The sequence below is a fragment of the Nicotiana tabacum genome, chromosome 7 (genome assembly GCF_000715075.1).
Source record: "Nicotiana tabacum cultivar K326 chromosome 7, ASM71507v2, whole genome shotgun sequence".
In the NCBI taxonomy this organism is placed as follows: Eukaryota; Viridiplantae; Streptophyta; class Magnoliopsida; order Solanales; family Solanaceae; genus Nicotiana; species Nicotiana tabacum.
In genome coordinates, this window is record NC_134086.1 from 143,033,422 (window position 1) to 143,057,497 (window position 24,076).

General features: G+C 38.9%; 1 protein-coding gene across 1 annotated transcript; it reads left to right on the forward strand.

The window, feature by feature from the left end:
• The first annotated feature begins 20,296 nt into the window (after positions 1-20,296).
• LOC107798682 (NAD(P)H:quinone oxidoreductase) lies at positions 20,297-23,229 on the forward strand. The gene is made up of 3 exons (XM_016621709.2): positions 20,297-20,472; positions 20,586-20,777; positions 22,688-23,229. Exons 1-3 carry the CDS (start codon positions 20,370-20,372, stop codon positions 22,993-22,995), a joined length of 603 nt encoding a protein of 200 aa, XP_016477195.1. The 5' UTR covers positions 20,297-20,369; the 3' UTR covers positions 22,996-23,229.
• Positions 23,230-24,076: the final 847 nt, after the last annotated feature.

Genomic DNA, 24,076 nt, shown 5'->3' on the forward strand with positions numbered 1-24,076 from the left:
AGTGGCGGCTTTGGCAAGGGCAGCGGCGCTTGAAGACACTATGCACGTCTTCAAGTCTGAGCGGGAAGCCGAGAGGGCGACGACCACACTGAGGGAGGCACGACTCGAGGAGCAGATCGGTAAGCTTGATCGGGATACCTCGAGCCCAGGAGACCAAGTTGTGGCTCTCGAGGCTGAGAAGGAGCAGCTGTTAGCTCAGGCCCCCTCTCAAGAATCTTCCTTTGTTGCTGTCCCCCGCCATTTGTACCAGATATGGTCCATGCTGAGGCCCAACGAGATATATATAAGGGTTTGTGGGCGACGAGGAGCGTTTTTTAGGTCATTTTTGACGATGATCGAGTTAAGGTACGCGAGGCTCGTCTTGCCTGCGGTTATGACCCTGCGACACCGGAGGCCGGTGGGGGTGCTGAGATTGAATATGGGCTTTCTTCTGATGATAACAATGCTGGCGAGGACGGTGGTGGAGATGAGGCCGAGTGAAGTTTTTTTAGCTTTTTGTTCTTAGTTTTTTTTGTTCTTTTGTTGTTGCTTGTTTTTATTTTTACGGGGGCCCGTTTTTGGCCTTTTCTAAGACGCTATTCCGTACGTACATCTTTTGAATAAGATAGTTGGTTTGCCTTTGGTTGCATATCTCAGACTTTCTTTCTCATTCACTTTTTTTTTTCAAAAAGATCTTCAAATTTTCTCGTAATGATTCCCTGATTTTTAGTTGGGAATTTGAATGAGGTCGAATTTAGCTCGTTGATTCGAGCGATGTCGGATCTCATCTCGTTAGTTCGAATGGAGTTGAACCTTACTTTGTTAGTTCGAGCGAGGTCGAACCTTACTTTGTTAGTTCGAGCGAGGTCGAACTTTTATTCTTGTTAGTTCAAGCGAGGTCGAACTTTTATTTTGTTAGTTTGAGAAAGGTCGAACTTTTATTTTGTTAGTTCGAGCGAGGTCGAACTTTTATTAGTTTGAACGAAAGTTGAATTTTACACTTTGACGATAGCCGGGGGCCGTAAGGGTAAAAATTCGAGCGAGGTCGAGTTGTAACCCGTTATGAGTTCGAGAGAGGCCGAACTTTGCCTTGTTGATTCGAACGAGGTCAAATTTTTCTTTTGCTTTGCAACAGCCGGGGGTCGTAAGGGTATAAATCCGAGCGAGGTCGAATTGTAACCCGTTAGGAGTTCGAGCGAGGTCGAAATTTGGCTTGTTGATTCAAACGAGGTCGAATTTTTCTTTCTCTTGGCGACAGCCGGGGGCCATAAGGGTATAAATCCGAGCGAGGTCGAATTGTAACTCGTTAGGGGTTTGAGCGAGCTCGAACTTTGGCTTGTTGATCCGAACGAGGTCGAATATTTCTTTCGCTTGGCGACGATCGGGGGCCGTAAGGGTATAGGTTCGAGCGAGGTCGAATTGTAACCTATTAGGAGTTCGAGAGAGGTCGAACTTTGGCTTGTTGATTCGAACGAGGTCGAATTTTTCTTTCGCTTGTCGACGGCCGAGGGCCATAAGGGTATAAATTCGAGCGAGGTCGAATTGTAACCCGTTAGGGGTTCAAGCGAGGTCGAACTTTGGCTTGTTGATTCGAAAGAGGTCGAATTTTGCTTTCGCTTGGTGATGTGCAGGCTTGGTGGAGTGGTAAGAATGTTGCCCGCTGCCTTGCTTTTTGTCACGACCCGAATTTCCCACCCTCGGGAGTCGTGATGACACCTACTAATATGAGCTAGGCAAGCCAGTCCTTTAACTACTTACTTCATTATCCAATTATTTCTTTAAAATAAATATAAGGCGATAACATGAAAACAACAGAACTTTAAATAATTATGCGGAAGATAACAATTAAATATCTGAAATATGCATCTATTACAACTCTTAAAAACCTAAAGCACCCAAAACCTGGTGTCACAGTGTCACAGACGGTCTAAGATTCACTACATACAAAGTCTGAAGAAAATGACAATACACTGTTTCTGAATAAAAGGAAAATGAAATAGGAAATAGGGACAGAGGGAGACGCCAGGGCCTGCGGACGCCTGCAGGTCTACCTTGGGTCTCCGGATGGACTGAAGGAAGCATCCAAACTACTGTCCAAAAGCTGCTCCAGGATCTGCACATAGTGCAGAGTGTAGTATCAGCACAACCGACCCCATGTGCTAATAAGTGTCTAGCCTAACCTCGGCGAAGTAGTGACTAGGTTAGGACCAGACTACCAAATAAACATGTGCAGTTCAAATATATATACAGCAGAAAAGAAATACAGAATTAACCAGTCAATATGGGAGGGGAGCATGCTATGGGGGAGATAACAATTTCCGAATAGAAAGACATCCAGTAATGAGGAAAGAACATATCTCGGATATCAACAAAGAATCAGAAATCAACAAATGCACGGCATCACCCTTCGTGCTTTTACTCTCGTCCTCACAAAAACAATTATAAAATAAAATTGTGCACAACATCACCCTTCGTGCTTTTAGTCTCTTTCCTCATCATATAATCAATAAACTCGACATGGAATGGTACATCGTGCAGCACGTCATCACCCTTTGTACTTTACACTCTTTCCTCACAATCGTACACGGCATCACCCTTCGTGCTTTACATTTTTTCCTCACAAAAAAATTAATACACGGCATCACCCTTCGTGCTTTACACTCTTCCTCACCCAAACAACAATCACAAACAATGGGGCAAGGGAATAAACAAGATTATAATAGGAATTCCGACAAGGGAACAACAATTCAACAATTAAGTCCCGGCAATGGAGATAACCAATAAAGCAATAATATTCCGGCAAGGGAACAATCAAATGACTTCTTTCTTTTATTCACTTTTACTTCACAACTCACTTTACCACTTGAGCCAATGCTCCAAAGGGTTCAATAAACTCATATAATTCACAATTCGTAATATAACTTGAGCCAATGCTCCTCGATGTTCAAAGGTCACAATTCCTTCCACAAACTTTTCACAACAAATAGAAATCACCTCTAAAGCATGGATAATACAATGAAGCCATGAAAATCACAATATAAGACTCACGGGGCATGCTTGACACCAACGTATAGATACTCGTCACCATGCCTATACATCGTACTCAACAAGAAGCACATAGCAAGTAGGACTCAACTCTTAATCCCTCAAGCTAAGGTTAGACCAAACACTTACCTCGAACTACCACGGCCAACTCAATCCTCAAATACCGCCTTTCCTTTCGAATTCGGCTCCAAATCAATTGTATCTAGATATAATCGACTTAATAACATCAATAAATGCTAAATAATCCAATTCTAATACTTAATTATGGCTTTCTAATCATTCTTCCCAAAAAGTCCAAAAATTGACCCCGGGCCCGCTTGGCCAAAACACGAAGTTCGGACCAAAACCCGATCACCATTCACCCACGAGCCCGAATGTACAATTTGTTTTGAAACCCGACCCCAAAACGAGGTCAAATTCCCAAATAATCAAAAAGCCCTAACTCTACCCAAATCCCTAATTTTTTACGGTTAATCACATGATTTAAGCCTAGAAATCTAATGGGTGTTGATAGAAATGGAAGAAAACGAGCTTAGGATTAAATACCTATGAAGCTATGGTGAAGTTCTCCTTCAGAAATCGCCCAAGAAGTGTGGAGAAGATAAAGTTTGTGAAAAATTATGAAATTCCCGTAATGTGTTAAGTTTTTGGAACTTAAAATAACTAAGCAAAAATGGTCTTTGCGTTCGCGACAGGCTCATCGCGTTCGCGATAAGTCAGGTCTGAGAGACTTTCGCGTTCGCGTATGTGGGCACGCTTTCGCGTAGAAGAACTCTTTGAGCCCTCGCGTTCGCGTCCAGTTGGTCGCGTTCGCAAAGGGTAAATGCCCCACCCCCGCCCAGGCTCAATTAGCCTTCGCGTTCGCATGGCCAGGACCGCGTTCGTGAAGGTATGACCCCCCAATGCCTCGCGTTTGCAAATGGATGACCCCCCAATGAAGAACGACATATCAGAATACCAACAACTGAAAACTTGCAACTTTTCCTAAGTCCGAAACCTTCCGAAACACATCTAATACACACCCGAGCCCTCGATGCTCCTAACCAAACATACGTACTAACTAGACAACATCATACGAACTTATACGTACGATCAAATCGCCAAAATAACCTCAACAACAATGAATTAAACCTCAAAATCAAAGAATTTTCTCAAACTTCTTAAAACATCAATTTTTGCAATTTAGGTCCGAATCACGTCAAATGACATCCGTTTTTCACCATATTCTACAGAGATGTCTTAAATAATATATAAGACCTGTACCGAGCACCGGAACCAAAATACGGGCCCGATACCATCATGTTCTAATCAAATTGCATTTCAAAAACCTTTTAACAATTTCAGAAAATAATTTCTTTCAAAAATTCATTTCTCGGGCTTGGGACCTCTAAATTCGATTTCGAGCGTACGCCCAAGTCCCATATTTTCCTACGAACCCTCTAGGACCGTCAAATTGCGGGTCCGGGTCCGTTTACCCAAAATATTGACCGAAGTCAAATAAATTCATTTTATAGTCAAAATTTATCATTTTTCACAGATTTTCACATATAGGCTTTCTGGCTACGCGCCCAGACTGTGCACGCAAATCGAGATGATGTCGAAAGAGGTTTGTAAGGCCTCGGAATGCAGAATTCATTTTAAAAACAAGTGATAACCTTTTGGGTCATCACATTCTCCACCTCTAAAACAATTGTTCGTCCTCGAACGGACATAAGAAGGAAGTACCTGAGTCGGGGAAAAGCTGGGGATAACGACTCTATATAGCAGACTCGGACTCCCAGGTTGATGCCTCAGCAGGCTGACCTCTCCACTGAACACGAACAGAAGGAAAACTATTCGATCTTAACTGACGAACCTGCCGTTCTTGGATAGCTACCGGCTCCTCCTCATAAGACAAGTCCTTGTCCAACTGGACAGTGCTGAAATCTAACACGTGAGATGGATCGCCGTGATATTTCCGAAGCATGGACACATGAAACACTGGATGCACGACTGATAAGCTCAGCGGCAAGGCAAGTCTATAAGCCACCTCTCCCACTCGATCAAGAATCTCAAACGGGCCAATGAACCTAGGGCTAAGCATGCCCTTCTTCCCAAATCTCATCACGCCCTTCATAGGCGACACTCGAAGCAATACCCGCTCACCGACCATGAAAGCAAATCTCGAACCTTGCAGTCGGCATATCTCTTTTTCCTGGATTGAGCACGAAGCCTATCCTGAATGATCCTGACCTTGTCCAAGGCATCCTGAACTAGATCTGTACCCAACAATCGGGACTCTCCCGGCTCGAACCATCCAACCATAGACCGACACCGCCTACTATATAAAGCCTCGTAAGGAGCCATCTGAATGCTCGATTGGTAGCTGTTGTTGTAGGTAAACTCTGCTAAAGGCAAAAACTGATCTCACGAGCCTCCAAAGTCAATGACACAAACTCAGAGCATATCCTCCAAAATCTGAATAGTCCGCTCGGATTGCCCATCCGTCTGAGGATGAAATGATGTGCTCAACGCAACCTGTATGCCCAACTCTCGCTGAACTGCCCTCCAGAAATGCGATGTAAATTGCATACCTCAGTCCGAAATATTAGACTCGGGAACACCATGAAGACGAACAATATCTCGAATATAGATCACAGCTAACCTCTCGGAAGAATAGGAGACTGCCATATGAATGAAATGTGCTGAACTGGTCAGCCTATCAACAATAACCCATACTGCATCGAACTTCTTCTGAGTCCATGGGAGTCCAACAACGAAGTCCATAGTGATCCGCTCCCACTTCCACTCAGGAATCTCAATCTTCTGGGACAAACCACTAGGCCTCTAATGCTCATACTTAACATGCTGACAATTCAAACAACGAGCCACATATGCAACGATATCATTCTTCATTCTCTGCCACCAATAATGCTGCCGCAAATCCTGATACATCTTCGCTGCGCCCGAATGAATAGAGTATCGGGAGCTATGTGCCTCCTCTAAAATCAACTCTCGGAGCCCATCCACATTAGGCACACAAACTCTACCCTGCAATCTCTAAACTCCATCATCATCTAAGGCAACCTGCTTGGCACCTCCGTGCTGCACTGTGTCTCTGAGGACACACAAATGAGGATCATCATACTGCCGATCTTGGATACGCTCCAATAAGGAAGAACGAGCGACTGTGCAAGCTAACACACGACTGGGCTCACAAACATCCAACGTCACGAATTGATTGGCCAAAGCCTGAACATCCAAAGCAAGCGGTCTCTCACTGATCGGAATATAAGCAAGACTAGCTATACTGGTTAACTTCTTATTCAGAGCATAGGCCACCACATTGGCCTTTCCCAGATGATATATGATGGTGATATCATAGTCTTTCAATAACTCCAACCACCTTCTCTGCCTCAAATTCAACTTATTTTGCTTGAACAAATACTGAAGACTCTTATGATCCATGAACACCTCACATGCCACGCCATACAGATAATGCCTCCAAATCTTTAATACGTGAACAATGGCTGCCAACTCTATATCATGAACAATGACTTTGCCATACTGCATCAACAGTGCACCAAATCCAATACGAGATGCATCACAATAGACTTATAAGGTCCTGAACATGTGGGCAAAACCAACACTGGTGCCGTAGTTAGAGATGTCTTGAGCTTCTGAAAGCTCGCCTCACACTCGTTCGACCATCTGAACTGGGCACACTTCTGGGTCAACCTGGTCATCGGGACTGCGATAGATGAAAACCCCCGCTACGAACCGACGATAGTAGCCTGCCAATCCTAAGAAACTCCGAATCTCTGTAGTTGATGCTGGTCTAGGCCAGTTCTTGACTGCCTCAATCTTCTTTGGATCAACCTGAATACCTTTTACTGATAAAACATGACCCAGGAATGCAACGAAACTCAACCAGTTAGCATATAACTGACTATCCCTCAAGGTCTGAATAACCACTCTGAGATGCTGCTCGTGCTCCTCCCGGCTGCGGGAATAGATCAAAATGTCATCAACAAATACTATCATGAACAAATCCAAATATGGCCTAAACACTCGGTTCATCAACTCCATAAAAGCTGCTAGAGCATTTGTCAACCCGAATGACATCACCAAGAACTCATAGTGCCCGTACCGAGTATGGAAAGTGGTCTTAGGGACATCGGATGCCCTAATCCTCAACTGATGGTAGTCAGATCTCAAGTCAATCTTCAAAAATACCTTGGCACCCTGAAGCTGATCAAATAAATCATCAATCCTCGGCAATGGATACTTATTCTTTATTGTAACCTTGTTCAACTGCCGGTAATTAATACGCATTCTCATCGATCCATCCTTCTTCTTAGCAAACAACACTGGCGCACCCCAAAGTGAAACACTCAGCCTAATTAAACCCTTCTCAAGCAAGTCTTGCAATTGCTCCTTCAACTCTTTCAACTAAGGCGGGGCCATACGATACAGCGGAATAGAAATGGGTTGAGTGCCCGGAGCCAAATCAATGTAAAAGTCAATATCCCTGTCGGGTGGCATACCCGACAGGTCTGAAGGAAATACCTCAGGGAACTCACGAACAACAAGCACAGAATCAATAGAAGGAACCTTGACATTAGAATCACGAACATATGCCAAATAGGCCAAACTCCCCTTCTTGACCATACACCGAGCCTTCACATAAGAGATAACACTACGGGTAGAATGACCAGGAGTCCATCTCCACTCTAAACGAGGCAAACCCGGTAAGGCTAAGGTCACAGTCTTGGCATGACAGTCCAAGATAACGTGGTAAGGTGATAACCAGTCCATCCCCAATATAACATCGAAATCAACCATGTCTAAAAACAACAAATCTACGTGAGTCTCAAGACCCCCAATCACCACAATACAAGAACGATGGACTCGATCTACCACAATAGAATTACCCACCGGTGTAGACAAATAAATAGGAGCACTAAAAGAATTACTAGGCATGACCAGATACGGTGCAAAATAAGATGACACACATGAGTATGTCGACCCTGGATCAAATAACACTAAAGCATCTCTATCACAAATCAGAACCGTACCTGTATAACTGCATTTGAAGCCTCAGCCTCGGGCCTGGCTGGAAGAGCATAACATCGGGGATGGGCCCCACCACCCTGAACTACAACTCTAGGATGGCCTGCTGCTGGCTGGCCTTCACCTCTAGCGGCCTGAGCTCCACCTCTAGTACCTCTACCTCCACCCCTAGCACCTCTACCCCCCACCTCTAGCTGGCTGGGTGGGTTGTGGAACACCTGGTGCCTGTACTATGGCAGGGGAACCCTGATGATGAGAGCTACTCGATGCTCGAGGGCAAAACCTAGCAATGTGACCCATATCACCACAAGTGTAACAAGCCCTCAGCTGCTGAGACTGCTGGCCTTGACGACCTGAATGACCACCCCGAAAACTCTGAAGTAGTGGTGCACTGATAGGAGCTGGTGGTGCATTGTAGGACTGCTGCTCGGAATACTGCATGTGAGGACTACGACCACTTGAAGTACTGTGAGAAACCTGGAGTGCTGACTGAAAAGGCCTAGGAGGATGGCCTCTACCATACGAATCTCTACCTCCAGACGAGGTACCACTGAATCGGCTTGAATGACGGGGCCTCTTGTCTGACCCATGATCACCTCCCTGTGACATAAACATCTCCACTCTCCTGGCCACATTGGGCGCCTCCTGAAAAGTAATCTCACTCCCAGCCTCCCTAACCATCTGAAAACGAATAGGTTGAATAAGACCGTCAATAAACCTCCTTACCCTCTCTCTCTCTTGGTGGAAAGTATGATGAGAGCATGGTGATCCAAATCGATGAATCTGGTCTCATATTGGGTAACAGTCATGGAACCCTGTTGGAGACGCTCAAACTGCCTCCGATAGGCCTCTTTCTGAGTAATGGGGAGAAACTTCTCCAGAAATAGCTGTGTAAACTGCTCCAAAGTCAAGGCTGGCGATCCGGCTGGTCTAGCCAAGCAATAATCTCTCCACCAAGTCTTGGCGGATCCATACAAGCAAAAAGTGGCAAAATCGACCCCATTAGTCTCAACTATCCCCATGTTCCTGAGAAACTCATAACAGCTGTCTAGATAATCCTGGGGATCCTCAGTAGATGCACCGCTGAAAGTAGTAGTGAAGAGCTAAGTGAACCTATCCAACCTCCACAAAGTATCGACAGACATAGCCTCTCTATCACCGGTCTGAGCTACCACACCCGGCTGAACTACTCTAACTGGCTGAGCCACTGTAGTCTGAATCTGGGGAGCTACCTGCTCCGGACTGCGAGTAGTAGGAGTCTGGGCTCCTCCTCTAGCCTGAGAGATGGCTGGTGCTACAGGAGGTAAGCCTGCCCGGGTGACACTCTTCATGAGGCCCACTAATCGGACCAGAGCTTCTTGAAGAACTGGGTAGCAATAAACCCCTATGGGACCTGAGCTGGGCACACAAGAACTGATGGGGCCGAAACCTCATCATCAAAGTCAACCTGAGGCTCCGCCGCTGGTGCTGCTACTCGGGGCTGAGATCTACCCCTGCCTCGACCTCTAGCACGACCTTGGCCTTGCCCTTTTCCCCTCGTAGGAGCTACTTCTAGGGGCTCGGGCTGCTGAGCGGTGAATGAGGAAGCACGTGTTCTCGCCATCTGCGAAAGAACAAAGTAGAAATTCAATCAGCATTGAGAAACAAAACTACACGATGAGAAAGAACAAATGTGAAGTTTTCCTAACTCTGTAGCCTCATAAATACAGACGTCTCCGTACCGATCCCTCAGACTCTACTAAGCTTGTCTGTGAACTGTGAGACCCATGTAACCTAGAGCTCTGATACCAACTTGTCACGACCCAGATTTTCCATCCTCGGGAGTCGTGATGACGCCTACTAATGTGAGCTTGGCAAGCCAATCCTTTAACTACTTACTTCATTATCCAATTATTTCTTTAAAACAAATATAAGGAGATAACATAAAAATAGCGAAATTTTAAATAATTAAGCGGAAGATAACAATTAAATATCTGAAATATGCATCTATTACAACTCTTAAAAATCTAAAGCACCCAAAACCTGGTGTCACAGTGTCACAGACGGTCTTAGATTCACTACATACAAAGTCTGAAGAAAATAACAATACGCTGTTTCTGAATAAAAGGAAAATGAAATAGGAAATAGGGATAGAGGGAGACGCCAGGGCCTGCGAACACCTGTAGGTCTACCTTGGGTCTCCGGATGGACTGAAGGAAGCCTCCAAGCTACTGTCCAAAAGCTGCTCCGGGATCTGCATATAGGCAGAGTGTAGTATCAGCACAACCGACCCCATGTGCTAGTAAGTGTCGAGCCTAACCTCGGCGAAGTAGTGATGAGGCTAGGACCAGACTACCAAATAAACTTGTGCAGTTCAAATATATATACAGCGGAAAAGAAATACAGAATTAACCAGTCAATATGAGAGGGGGAGCATGCTATGGGGGAGATAACAATTTCCGCATAGAAAGACATCCGGTAATGAGGAAACAACATATCTCGGATATCAACAAAGAATCAGAAATCAACAAATGCACGACATCACCCTTCGTGCTTTTACTCTCTTTACTCATCATATAATCAATAAACTCGGCACGGAATGGTACATCATGCGGCACGTCATCACCCTTCGTGCTTTACACTTTTTCCTCACAATCGTACACGGCATCACCCTTCGTGTTTTACATTCTTTCCTCACAAAAAAATAATACACGGCTTCACCCTTCGTGCTTTACACTCTTCCTCACCCAAACAACAATCACAAACAATGGGGGGGGGGCAAGGGAATAAACAAGATTATAATAGGAATTCCGGCAAGGGAACAACAATTCAACAATTAAGTCCCGGCAAAGGAGATAACCAATAAAGCAACAATATCCCGACAAGAGAACAACTTAATGACTTCTTTCTTTTATTCACTTTTTACTTCAGAACTCACTTTACCACTTGAGCCAATGCTCCAAAGGGTCAATGAACTCATATACTTTCACAATTCGTAATATAACTTGAGCCAATGCTCCTCGATGTTCAAAGGTCACAATTCCTTCCACAAACTTGTCACAACAAATAGAAATCACCTCTAAAGCATGGATAATACAATGAAGCCATGAAAATCACAATATAAGACTCACGGGCATGCTTGACACGAACGTATAGATACTCGTCACCATGCCTATACGTCGTACTCAACAAGAAGCAAATAGCAAGTATGACTCAATTCCTAATCGCTCAAGCTAAGGTTAGGCCAAACACTTACCTCGAACTTCCACGGCCAACTCAAACCTCAAATACCGCCTTTCCTTTCGAATTCGGCTCCAAATCAATTGTATCTAGACATAATCGACTTAATAACATCAATAAACGCTAAACAATCCAATTCCAATACTTAATTATAGCTTTCTAATCATTCTTCCCAAAAAGTCCAAAAATTGACCCCGGGCCCGCTTGGCCAAAAGACGAGGTTCAGACCAAAACCCGATCACCCATTCACCCATGAGCCCGAATATACAATTTGTTTTGAAACCCAACCCCAAAACGAGGTCAAATTCCCAAATAATCAAAAAGCCCTAACTTTACCCAAATCCCTAATTTTCTACCCTTAATCACATGATTTAAGCCTAGAAATCTAATGGGTGTTGATAGAAATGGAAGAGAACGAGCTTAGGATTACATACCTATGAAGCTATGGTGAAGTTCTCCTTCAAAAATCGCCCAAGAAGTGTGGAGAAGATGACGTTTGTGAAAAATTATGAAATTCCCGTAATGTGTTAAGTTTTTGGAACTTAAAATAACTGGGCAAAAATGGTCTTCGCGTTCGCGATGAGTCAGGCCTGAGAGACCTTCGCGTTCGCATATGTGGACTCGCGTTCTCGGAGAAGAACTCCTCGAGCCCTCACGTTCGCGTCCAGTTGGTCGCGTTCGTGTAGGGTAAATTCCCCACCCCCGCCCAGGCTCAATTAGCCTTCGCGTTCGCGTGTCCAGGACCGCGTTCGTGAAGGGATGACCCCCCAATGCCTCGCGTTCGTGACCTGGGTTACGCGTTCGCGTAGAAGGAATTTCCTTCAGAAAAATTAACGCATCGTGTTCGCGAGGGTCCTCCCGCGAACGCAAAGAAGGACATATCAGAATACCAACAGCTGAAAACCTGCAACTTTTCCTAAGTCCGAAACCTTTCGACACACATCCGAAACACACTCGAGCCCTCGTGGCTCCTAACCAAACATACGTACTAACTCGACAACATCATAAGAACTTATCCATGCGATCAAATCGCCAAAATAACCTCAATAACAACGAATTAAACCTTAAAATCAAAGAATTTTCTCAAACTTCTTAAAACATCAATTTTTGCAATTTAGGTCCGAGTCACGTCAAATGACATCCATTTTTCACCAAATTCCACAGAGATGTCTTAAATCATATATAAGACCTGTACCGGGCGCCGAAACCAAAATACGGGCCCGATACCATCATGTTCTAATCAAATTTCATTTCAAAAACCTTTAAACAATTTCAGAAAATAATTTCTTTCAAAAATTCATTTCTCGGGCTTGAGACCTCGGAATTCGATTCCGCGCGTACGCCCAAGTCCCATATTTTCCTACGGACTCTCCGGGACTGTCAAATTGTGAGTCGGGGTCCGTTTACCCAAAACATTGACCGAAGTCAAAATTTATTATTTTTCACAGATTTTCACATATAGGCTTTCCGGCTATGTGCCCGGATTGTGCACGCAAATCGAGGTGATGCTAAAAGATTTTTTTAAGGCTCGGGATGCAGAATTCGATTTTAAAAACAAGAAGGTCATCACACTCTCCACCTCTAAAACAACCGTTCGTCCTCGAACGGACATAAGAAGGAAGTACCTGAGTCAGGGAAAAGATGGGAATAACGGCTCCACATATCGGACTCGGACTCCCAGGTCGATGCCTCAGCAGGCTGACCTCTCTACTGAACATGAACAGAAGGAAAACTCTTCGATCTCAACTGACGAACCTGCCGGTCTAGGATAGCTACCGGCTCCTCCTCATAAGACAAGTCCTTGTCCAACTGGACAGTGCTGAAATCTACCACGTAGGATGGATCGTCATGATATTTCCGAAGCATGGACACGTGAAACACTGGATGCACGGCTGATAAGCTCGGCGGCAATGCAAGTCTATAAGCCACCTCTCCCACTCGATCAAGAATCTCAAACGGGCCAATGAACCTAGGGCTAAGCTTGCCCTTCTTCCCAAATCTCATCACGCCCTTCATAGGCGACACTCGAAGCAATACCCGCTCACCAACCATGAAAGCCAAATATCAAACCCTGCGGTCGGCATAGCTCTTTTGCCTGGACTGAGCACGAAGCCTATCCTGAATGATCCTGACCTTGTCCAAGGTATCCTGAACCAGATCCGTACCCAACAATCGAGCCTCTCCCGGCTCAAACCATCCAACCGGAGACCGACACCGCCTACTATATAAAGCCTCGTAAGGAGCCATCTGAATGCTCGACTGGTAGCTATTGTTGTAGGAAAACTCTGCTAAAGGCAAAAACTGATCTCACGAGCCTCCAAAGTCAATGACACAATCTCGGAGCATATCCTCCAAAATCTGAATAATCCGCTCGGACTGCCCATCCGTCTGAGGATGAAATGTTGTGCTTAACTCAACCCGTGTGCCCAACTCTCGCTGAATTGCCCTCCAGAAATGCGAGGTAAACTGCGTACCTCGGTCCGAAATAATAGACTCTGGCACACCATGAAGACGAACAATCTCCTGAATATAGATCTCAGCTAACCTCTCGGAAGAATAGGAGACTGCCACATGAATGAAATGTGCTGACTTGGTCAGCCTATCAACAATAACTCATACTGCATCGAACTTCCTCTAAGTCTGTGGGAGTCCAACAACGAAGTCCATAGTGATCCGCTCCCACTTCCACTCAGGAATCTCAATCTTCTGGGACAAACCACCAAGCCTCTGATGCTCATATTTAACCTGCTGACAATTCAAACAACGAGCCACATATGAAACGATATCCTTCTGCATTCTCCGCCACCAATAATGCTACCGCAATTCCTGATACATCTTCGCGGCGCCCGGATGAATTGAGTACCGGGAGCTATGGGCCTCCTCTAAAATCAACTCTCGGAGCCCATCCACATTAGGCACACAAACTCGACCTTGCAATCTCAAAACTCCATCATCATCTAAGGCAACCTGCTTGGCACCTCTGTGTTGCACCGTGTCTCTGAGGACACACAAATGAGGATCATCATATTGCTGACCTCGGATATGCTCCAATAAGGAAGAACGAGCAACTGTGCAAGCTAACACACGGCTGGGCTCACAAACATCCAACCTCACGAACTGATTGGCCAAAGCCTGAACATCCAAAGCAAGCGGTCTCTCACTAACCGGAATATAAGCAAGACTGCCCATACTGGCTGACTTCCTACTCAAAGCATCGGCCACCATATTGGCCTTTCCCGGATGATATAAGATGGTGATATCATAGTCTTTCAACAACTCCAACCACCTTCTTTGCCTCAAATTCAACTCCTTTTGCTTGAACATATACTGAAGACTCTTGTGATCCGTGAACACCTCACATGCCACGCCATACAGATAATGCCTCCAAATCTTCAATGCGTGAACAATGGCTGCCAACTCTAAATCATGAACTGGATAGTTCTTTTCATAAATCTTCAACTACCGCGGAGCATAGGCAATGACTTTGCCATCCTATATCAACAGTGCACCAAGTCCAATATGAGATGCATCACAATAGACTGTATAAGGCCCTGAACCTGTGGGCAAAACCAACACCGGTGCCGTAGTTAGAGCTGTCTTGAGCTTCTGAAAGCTCGCCTCACACTCGTCCGACCATCTGAACTGAGCACCCTTCTGGGTCAACCTGGTCATCGGGGTTGCGATAGATGAAAACCTCTCTACGAACCGACGATAGTAGCCTGCCAATCCCAAGAAACTCCGAATCTCTGTAGCTGATGCTGGTCTAGGCCAGTTCTTGACTGCCTCAAACTTCTTCAGATCAACCTGAATACCCTATGCTGATATAACATGACTCAGGAATGCAACTGAACTCAACCAGAACTCACACTTCGAGAACTTAGCATATAACTGACTATCCCTCAAGGTATGAAGAACCACTCTGAGACGTTGCTCGTGCTCCTCCCGGTTGCGGGAATAGATCAAAATGTCATCAATGAAGACTATCACGAACAAATCCAAATAAGGCTTGAAACAAAGCAACAGTAAGTGTGATTTGCTATCGAACTTTGTGTTCGCTGAAACACTGGGGTTTGAAGTACCACTACACCAGTGTGTAATTCGTTCTATCCTATGAGGAAATAATCCATAGCCTTGGGTACTAGGAGGGGATTAAATTCCTTAAGGAAACACTGTGAATTCAGTGGGTTCGAATTGGTTTTTTGTTATTTCGTTGTTCATTCCTGTTTATGTTCATTTCTGTTTATGTTCATTTATATTTCTAGAATTATTTTACAAATACAGTTTACTAACAACTTTGACGTCCTTCTTTACACAGATTTTTGTTCGGTCAGATTTCGACCCATACACATGATAATTTTTATATTTTGACCAAATTTTCCGCGATACATAACTTCAAATTCTCTCTTATAATTGAACAGTACAAAATGGTGAACACCCACAAGCTTCGGCAATCGGCATTCTTCATGCCTTTGTTTCTTAAGAAAAGATCTCCCACGCTATTTCAAAATTTGAAGATAACAACAACAATAGAATAATAAAGGCAGCAGTCATGACTTTGTATGTTTGGACAAAAACTGGCGGACGATAACCTTTAGAATAGTTACATATGGTTTTTTTCATTTGACATTTGAGTATCATTTTTTAAATATCCACTTTCATTATTTTGTGATGGATATTTGGAAGCTATAAAGTTGTAGCATTGTAGTCCGTAGAGGAGTTACGTTTGCTGAACTGAATCCCCCATCAAAAATTGTTCGGATATATTTTTTTTGTGTATACATTTAAATTGTTGAATATCTTTTATACAACGAGATCTTTTTCTTTTTTCATTTCTCTGATGAAATTGATATTTCTACCACTCATTGTAGTTATCAAATATCTAACACTTAATTTATTAAAAACTGTTTATCATGTTAATTTCATCTCAAAATTTAAAATTGGGTGAAATTTTCTTAATTTATCCTGTTGCTAAGTTACAAAATTATCGGTTAACCAGTTGATCATTGTCTCTTCATAAAAGGAGTTCATTACTCAAATGATCACTTAACTATCCAAAATTATCTACTAAAGTCATTTTTCTTTCCTTTGTAACAACAAAGTCACTTAACTATGTTTATAGCACTCAGAAGGTCACTCAACCAGATTTCTCAAACTTTTGATTGCCAAGTACCTATTTTGCCCTCTAAATTATCAACTTTTGTATATTTTTTTTACTTTTAAATTATATCAATTTTTCTCTTTTTAATTCAAATTGTGGACTTCCCTATAGAATAAATAAATTTATCTATAAAATAGAAAATAAAATAGTATCTAAGCATGTTGGAATAATAATATATTGAGCATAGTAAATAATTTAATTAGAACAAGTTGTTCATAATAACAATTTTGATGTTAACAACAAAAACTCAAAAATTTATTTACAAAATTAAGACTGAAAGAAAATAATTTTTTTAAAAATATATATTCTATGCACGTAAGAAACTCAGTTGAGTGACCTTATGAGTGATATAGACATAGTTAAGTCACTTTTTATTATGAACAAAAAAAAGATAATTTTATTAAATAATTTTATATAGTTGAGGAACTATTTGAGTAATGAGTTACTGTAAAAAGTATAAAGTAAGAATAAGTCAAAAGACGGGGATGACTAGTCAACAATGACGGTCCGATTTAAAAACCTACAGCGGCTCGCCATCCCATTCGTCAGGCCATCTGTTTTCGTGAATTAAAAAATATAAGATTGGGATCCACACATCTATATTATATTAAAAGGAGAGTAGTATGCATTGTGGTTAAACCAAGTGGAAAGTTAAAATGAAGCCACTTGGCAATTTTAGGACAACATTAATAATTAAAAATTATAAATGGAAACATAATTAATGAAAGTAGTTTAATAAATCTTATACATAATCCAAATAGATCTTAGACAAATCCAATCTTTATATCTATATTTATATTTATATCTATATTTATATTTATATGTATATATATATATATATATATTGATTCACTCATAGATTTTCTTCTATATTAACTAGAAATATGGAGGTAAAAAATTAATTAAAAAACTAGAATACAAAAATTAAAAATAAAGAAAGACATAAATTGGGATAAGCTATGACTATTTGTACTTTGGAGCTATAAAATAAAACTAAAATTTACTTACGATATTAAAAATTTATTGAGTTTAAAAATTAAATAAATTCAAGCAACAAATTAAGATCTTGCATAAAGTATACAAATTATTTATAAGGTAAACAAAATTAAATAATTAAGAAAAAATATTTTAATAACAAGAATAACAAAGTCACATTAATATTGATAAATCATGTAAACGAATATTTTATACGTAAATATTACTGCAACATTTAGATATAATGTTTCAAATAATTAAGAAAATATTTTTCTATGATTAATATTTAAATTGAGTGTAGTTAGTTTAAATTTGAAAGCATAACATACTTTTTTAAATTGCGGTCTAAATTAGAAAATAGAATGATAAAAATTATTTGAATTTGAGATGAGAAAGTTTTTAAATTTTTATCAATATTATATTAGAATGAGTGTGGTAGAAATGGATATTAAATTCAAACAAGCTAATAAAAATTCACATGACAATGTAATAATATTAATTATTGAATAATATAATATTAAAAATAAAGAATAAATAGGGAAAAAAATTAAAATTCAGATTTTTTATCATAGAGAAAAGGGTAAAACTTATTTAAATTTGAGATGAGAAATTTTTTCATATTATGATAAGAAAAGTCATAATATGGATAAGTCCACATAACTCAAGTCTAATAGATAAAATCAAAAACTAAAATATTGAATAATAAAAACAAATTAGAGATAATGTGAGGAAATTTGTAAATCATAAATTTAGAAATAAAATAAATGTAAATATACAAGACTTAAAAAAGTTTAAATTTTCGAGAAATATTTTTTAAACAAAATAAATATTTATTTTATGATTACAAAAATTTATGTATATTTATCTATATTATATAAAGAATAGTAGTGAAAATGGTATTAAATAAAGTTAAAATTAATGAAAATCCACATAAAACGTAATAAAACTATATATTAGATTAAAAATAGCAAAATTATATTAAATTATTAAAAATTTACTATTAGAAAGAAAGGGAAAGACTATTTGAATTTGAGATTAGAAAGTTCTTGAAACTATGTTGAGAATGCTCAAACTATGGAGAATACCACGAAATTGAAGTCTTATTTATGAAAAATAAAAAAACAAATACATATTTAAAAATACATAATATAGGTACTAATGAAAATTAGAAATTAAATTTGAATCTTAAAACTAAAAAAGAAATTTTTTTACGTAAAGATATAAAATGACAGTGAAAATATTACTACAACATTTAGATATAATGTGTTCAAACAATTAAGAAAATATTTTCCTATGATTAATATCTGAATTGAGTGCAGTTAGTTTAAGTTTGAAAGCATAGCATAATATTTTGAAAATGTGGTCCAATTTACAACATAGAATGATAAGAATTATTTAAATTTAAGATGAGATTTTTTTTATTTCATATTTTTTTTTTGAAAATATCATGTAAAGAAATAAAATAGTAAAAATATTACTACAATATATAGATATAATTTGTTCAAACAATTAAGAAATATTTTTCTACGATTAAATTAAAATTTTAAAAATATAAATTAATTTCTAATATAGGTAATTTTACTAATGATAATTAAAAATTAAATTTGTATCTTTAGCTAAAAAAAAGAAAATTTAACTGCATCTAATACAAAAATAATTATAAGAGAACTCAATATATTTGGAACGTAATAATCAAATAACTTATGTATTACTCCCTCCAGTCCAAAATAAGTGATTTTTTGGCTTTTTTCTTGTGGTCCAAAATAAGTGGTTTTTCCAGATTTTAAGAATGAATTAATTATTTTTTTCCCTACATTGCCCTTAGAGTAATTATTGTTGGAGTATGTGTTAGGAGTGTTTATGTGAAGAGATAGTAAAGATTAATATGGTCAATTTCATTGCTAATTAATGTTAAAAGATGAATTCCTTAATATGTGTGAAAACAACCAAAAAATCACTTATTTTGGACCAGAGGGAGTAATATTTTAGACTAATTCAAAGTTAAAATTTAAAATAAAATATGATATTATTTTAGTTATAGGTAAAATATTAATATAAAAACTATTTAAAATATAGTAGTGAAGAGATGTGTAAAAAAATAAAGGTAGTGTGATTTATACTTTAAATTAATTGAAAAATAAATAAATTAAATAATTAAATTATATTTAAAAATATTACTAATAAATTTAAATGATTAAAAAATTCCGAATAAGAGGATACAAGCATACAAATATACCAAATTTCAAGAATAAAATATTTATATTTATTAAAGACTATTAAAAATATAATAAACAATATATTAATTAAATTATTAAGCTAATAAAAAATTATATGTCAGTATAATAATATTAATTAATAAATAATACAATAACTATAAGAAAAGAACAAAAATAAAAAAGAATTTGCATAAAATGATGTGATGAATAAGACATATTTGACTTTCAGTCAAAAACAAAGTGATAATAAAAAATTTCTTAAAATAATATGATATAATGTGCTCAAACAACACAGATTACAACATGACATATTTAGTATTTTTTAATATTGATACCGAAACGAAATAAAAGTACTAAAATCAAGGGATTAGGTTGCTACAAATAAAATAAAAGTTGTCTATTACGAAATTTGAATAATAATTTCATATTTTGCTTCAAAATTAATATTTAATGTTATATAATTTTTATATGAAAGGTTTATATTTTAAGGTTATTTGCACATAATTCAAACAATATAGATTACAATTTGACATAATTTGTATTCGCGCATCGCGAGAGTACTAATACTAGTTTGTGAGATAAAAAAGCGACTAGTGTCAGTTGACACACGAAATAAAACTTCTCGGACTTCCCCTATATAAATTTATGAAAAGCTATCAAACATATACTCCGAGAATTCAGTAGTAGACAGAAAAAGACAAAGGAAAAAAATAGCGGGAGTGTAAATGCAAGCAGTAGTGGTGATGGCATCTCAACCAGTAATCAAAGTCGCTGGGCTCTGCGGTTCCCTCCGTAAAGGTTCCTATAATCGTGGTCTCCTCCTTGCCGGTATACTTGTTTTTTCTCCGTTTCCTTTTTAAAATTTTTGTTTCACCATTTGCATTTGGTGCTTGTAATTGCTACTCATATTGTGATTGATGTTTGATTGTAATTGGGCGTAGCGATGGAGATATGCAAGGATTCAATAAAGGGAATGGAGATTGAGTACGTCGACATATCGCCGCTGCCGTTTCTGAACACTGATCTGGAGGTCAACGGAACTTATCCTGCCGTTGTCGAGGCTTTTCGTAAGAAAATTGAAGAAGCAGATTGTTACCTTTTTGCTTCTCCCGAGTACAATTACTCCGTCACTGGTATTCCATTTTTCTCCCCCCTCCTAATTTTACCCCTTTTTTTCACTTTCTCTAACTGATGCTCCACTTAACTATTTTGAAGCTAATTTAGACTTTAAATGATTACTCTTTTTGAAAATCTTACTTTGATACTCAAAATCTGTGCAAAAATTAGAGTAAGTAGCAAGGTTCCTCGTATAATAATTAGTTCGGCTCTAGGAATCTGAACATGAGTATAGCTATTCTTTAATCTTTATTGGATGGTAACTATGGATTGAAATTTCTAATTTATGATTTAATTGTTTTGGAATTTGGATCTGATCAATTTAGTGCTATTTCGACTTCTATGTACGGAGAATCTGAAGACTTGTACGCCAAGCATGATGATTTATGATGCTTATCTGGTGAGCACAGAGCTTTGAATACTAGAAAAAAATAAAGGGAAAGAGGATTAAGAAAAAGTTGAAAGCTAGCAAAGTGACAATAATTGGTGTTCTATATGGGTGATTTGATTAGTGGTTTTGGTGTGAATTAGGAACCATGATCACTATTGCTAATTAAGTATGCCGATTTATTCTGTGCAACTTTAGCTTTTATTGATGGAGGTTGAACCGGGAAGATGCTTCTTTTATAAAAAGTGATAGCAAATAAGCTGTACATGGTGAAAACTATAGAAAAAGTTTCTCATTAGCACAAAATGATAGTAACATGAATATATATATTATCCAAGATATTTATCTCACACAGGCTATTGGTAGGATGATCTTCTTTAAGAGATCAATAAGAGCAAAACTAAGAACTTGATAGGAATATCTAAATGTATTTGGTTGTAAAACAATTTTTACTAATAAATGTGGTTATAGCTAGAACTTAACGTCCAACATCTGTGGACATTTGCAATACTCCCAAAGAACTGTTCAAGTTAAGGTGCTTGAAAGATATCTTAACAGCTCATCTTTCAGGTTGATATGACGAATATTTAGTTTTTCTTCTCTTTTGTTCTTTTGATTGGAAAATTGAGTGTTAAATGTGTTGTACTAGGGGTGGCAAACGGGCAGGTCAAGTCAGATATGAGCGGGTCGAAGCGGGTAATTCAAAAAACAGATAAATTCTCCGACCCGACCCGTATTTGAGACGGATAAAAAACGGATTATCCAGCGGATAATATGGATATTCATATTATCCATGGCTTCTTGAATATGATTACTTACGGGAGAATTCCTAGTCTCCCAAACTTGAGGAACCTCCAATTTGAGGTTTTACAAATGTAAAAGTGAAGCACATTAGTTATCCATTGATTACCCATTTGGTTAACCATTTTCTAAGTGGATAATATGGTTCTCGTAGAGTGAGAGTGACTCTTTTCCTAACTTTATTATTTTAATTTGGTACAATTTGGAGTATATATATGAGCTTATTATAAAGGAAAATATTTTATTATAAATCTCTGATTGATCCCGCTTTTAAAAAGTTTTCATTATTCAATCTATTTTTTAATAGATAATATGGGTGGATAACTGTTTTCTTTTAACCATTTTGCCACATCTAGTTGTACCATTGGGTTTTATGTGTTTGTTAGCTACTATTTCTGGTCTGTTTAAGAAACCAATTACATAGTAGTAGCTGGGAGTCTAATTATCTGCTATGGTAATGGGTGGACCATAAGAGTTGAAGTAAATCATAGCCTGTACAGTTTAATACGAACGGAGGATTTGGTTGCCCAGGTTGGATCCAAGCCCTATAGTTTATAAGCATCAATTAGACTCTGGACATGCAAGTAGCAATAGGTTGCTAGATTAGTTTGTAGACAATCCTCGTACACGTTATAGACGCACATTGTTAATACATCAGTGCGAATAGTCTGATGGATTTTGCTTCTTGTGATAATACTCTTGGTACTAATGAACTATCATTTCCTGCTCCTTGGGTAGGACCCTTGAAAAATGCAATTGATTGGGCATCTCGACCTCCAAATGTTTGGGCTGATAAAGCAGCAGCAATCGTGAGTGCTGGAGGTGGCTTTGGTGGAGGACGAGCACAATATCACCTTCGACAGATAGGAGTCTACCTTGATCTTCATTTCATTAACAAACCTGAATTTTTCCTGAACGCGTTCCAGCCACCATCTAAGTTTGACAGTGATGGTGTGCTGACAGATGAAGAAACCAAGCAGAAACTTAGAGCAGTTCTGTTATCTTTACAGGCATTTACCTTGAGACTCAAAGGCAAGTGTGAATAGCTTCTACCGGCGAATGTGATCCATTACGGGATGGTGAAAATTGTCCCCAGTCAATGTTTCCAGCTCTCAGTGGGGGGAAATTTCTTGTACTTGGTGATTTGAAACATCTTTTCAGTTGATTTGTTATGTTAGCACTTAGCAGGGATGGAATCGTATGAAAGTTTCATGGACATTGATGAATAATGGCTGGATAAATAAAATCTCTGTCTATGAGTATTAGCTATTTTAAGATTAGTGAATACTAACTGCATGACATTCAAAAATATTTTGAGTAACAAATGTTGACAGTAATATAGATGAAATGAAAAAGATTGTCAGAAACACTTTGTCCAGATAGTCTCTGACTGTTCTTTCATGCAAAACATACATTAAAACAACTACATTGATTTTATTTTTTTGAAGTATCTTAATAAAAATACAACAAGAATAGACAAGCTTTTGGTTCCATGAAACAAAAGCAAAATTTAGCCCCATATATCCAATACAGGCATGTTGTTGCCTTTTAGAGGACTGAAGCCCATATTTCTGTATGCTGTGGCAGCACATGAAGTATTGGAAAAAGGAATAGAGGTTTGATTGTAAATTAAAACAACTACATTGATTTTTTTTTTTGAAGTATCTTAATAAAAATACAACAAGAATAGACAAGCTTTTGGTTCCATGAAACAAAAGCAAAATTTAGCCCCATATATCCAATACAGGCATGTTGTTGCCTTTTAGAGGACTGAAGCCCATATTTCTGTATGCTGTGGCAGCACATGAAGTAACACAGGCGCACATACATCATGAAGTATTGGAAAAAGATATTTAGAAAGGGATTTTTACATTGCTATATACTAGGGATGTTCATAAAAACCCGAAAAACCAAACCAAACCAAGCCGACCAAAAAAACTGATATTTTTTGGTTTGGTTTGGTTTTGGTTTTGAAATTTAAAAACCGATCAAATTTGGTTTGGTTTTGGTTTTAATAAAAAAAAACGAACCAAACCGAATATAGGAGTAGCTATTTTAAATTTATTATTACACCTATATATATGTATACTTTTATACAAAGTTTCAATAATTTTATAGTAAATGTTA

Bases quoted from the DNA above. Each gene is read 5' to 3' on its own strand.
- LOC107798682 (XM_016621709.2), top strand. From the start codon at position 20,370: ATGCAAGCAGTAGTGGTGATGGCATCTCAACCAGTAATCAAAGTCGCT. The intron at 20,473-20,585 runs GTATACTTGTTT...AATTGGGCGTAG, and splicing joins TCGTGGTCTCCTCCTTGCCG to CGATGGAGATATGCAAGGAT. The intron at 20,778-22,687 runs GTATTCCATTTT...CTCCTTGGGTAG, and splicing joins GTACAATTACTCCGTCACTG to GACCCTTGAAAAATGCAATT.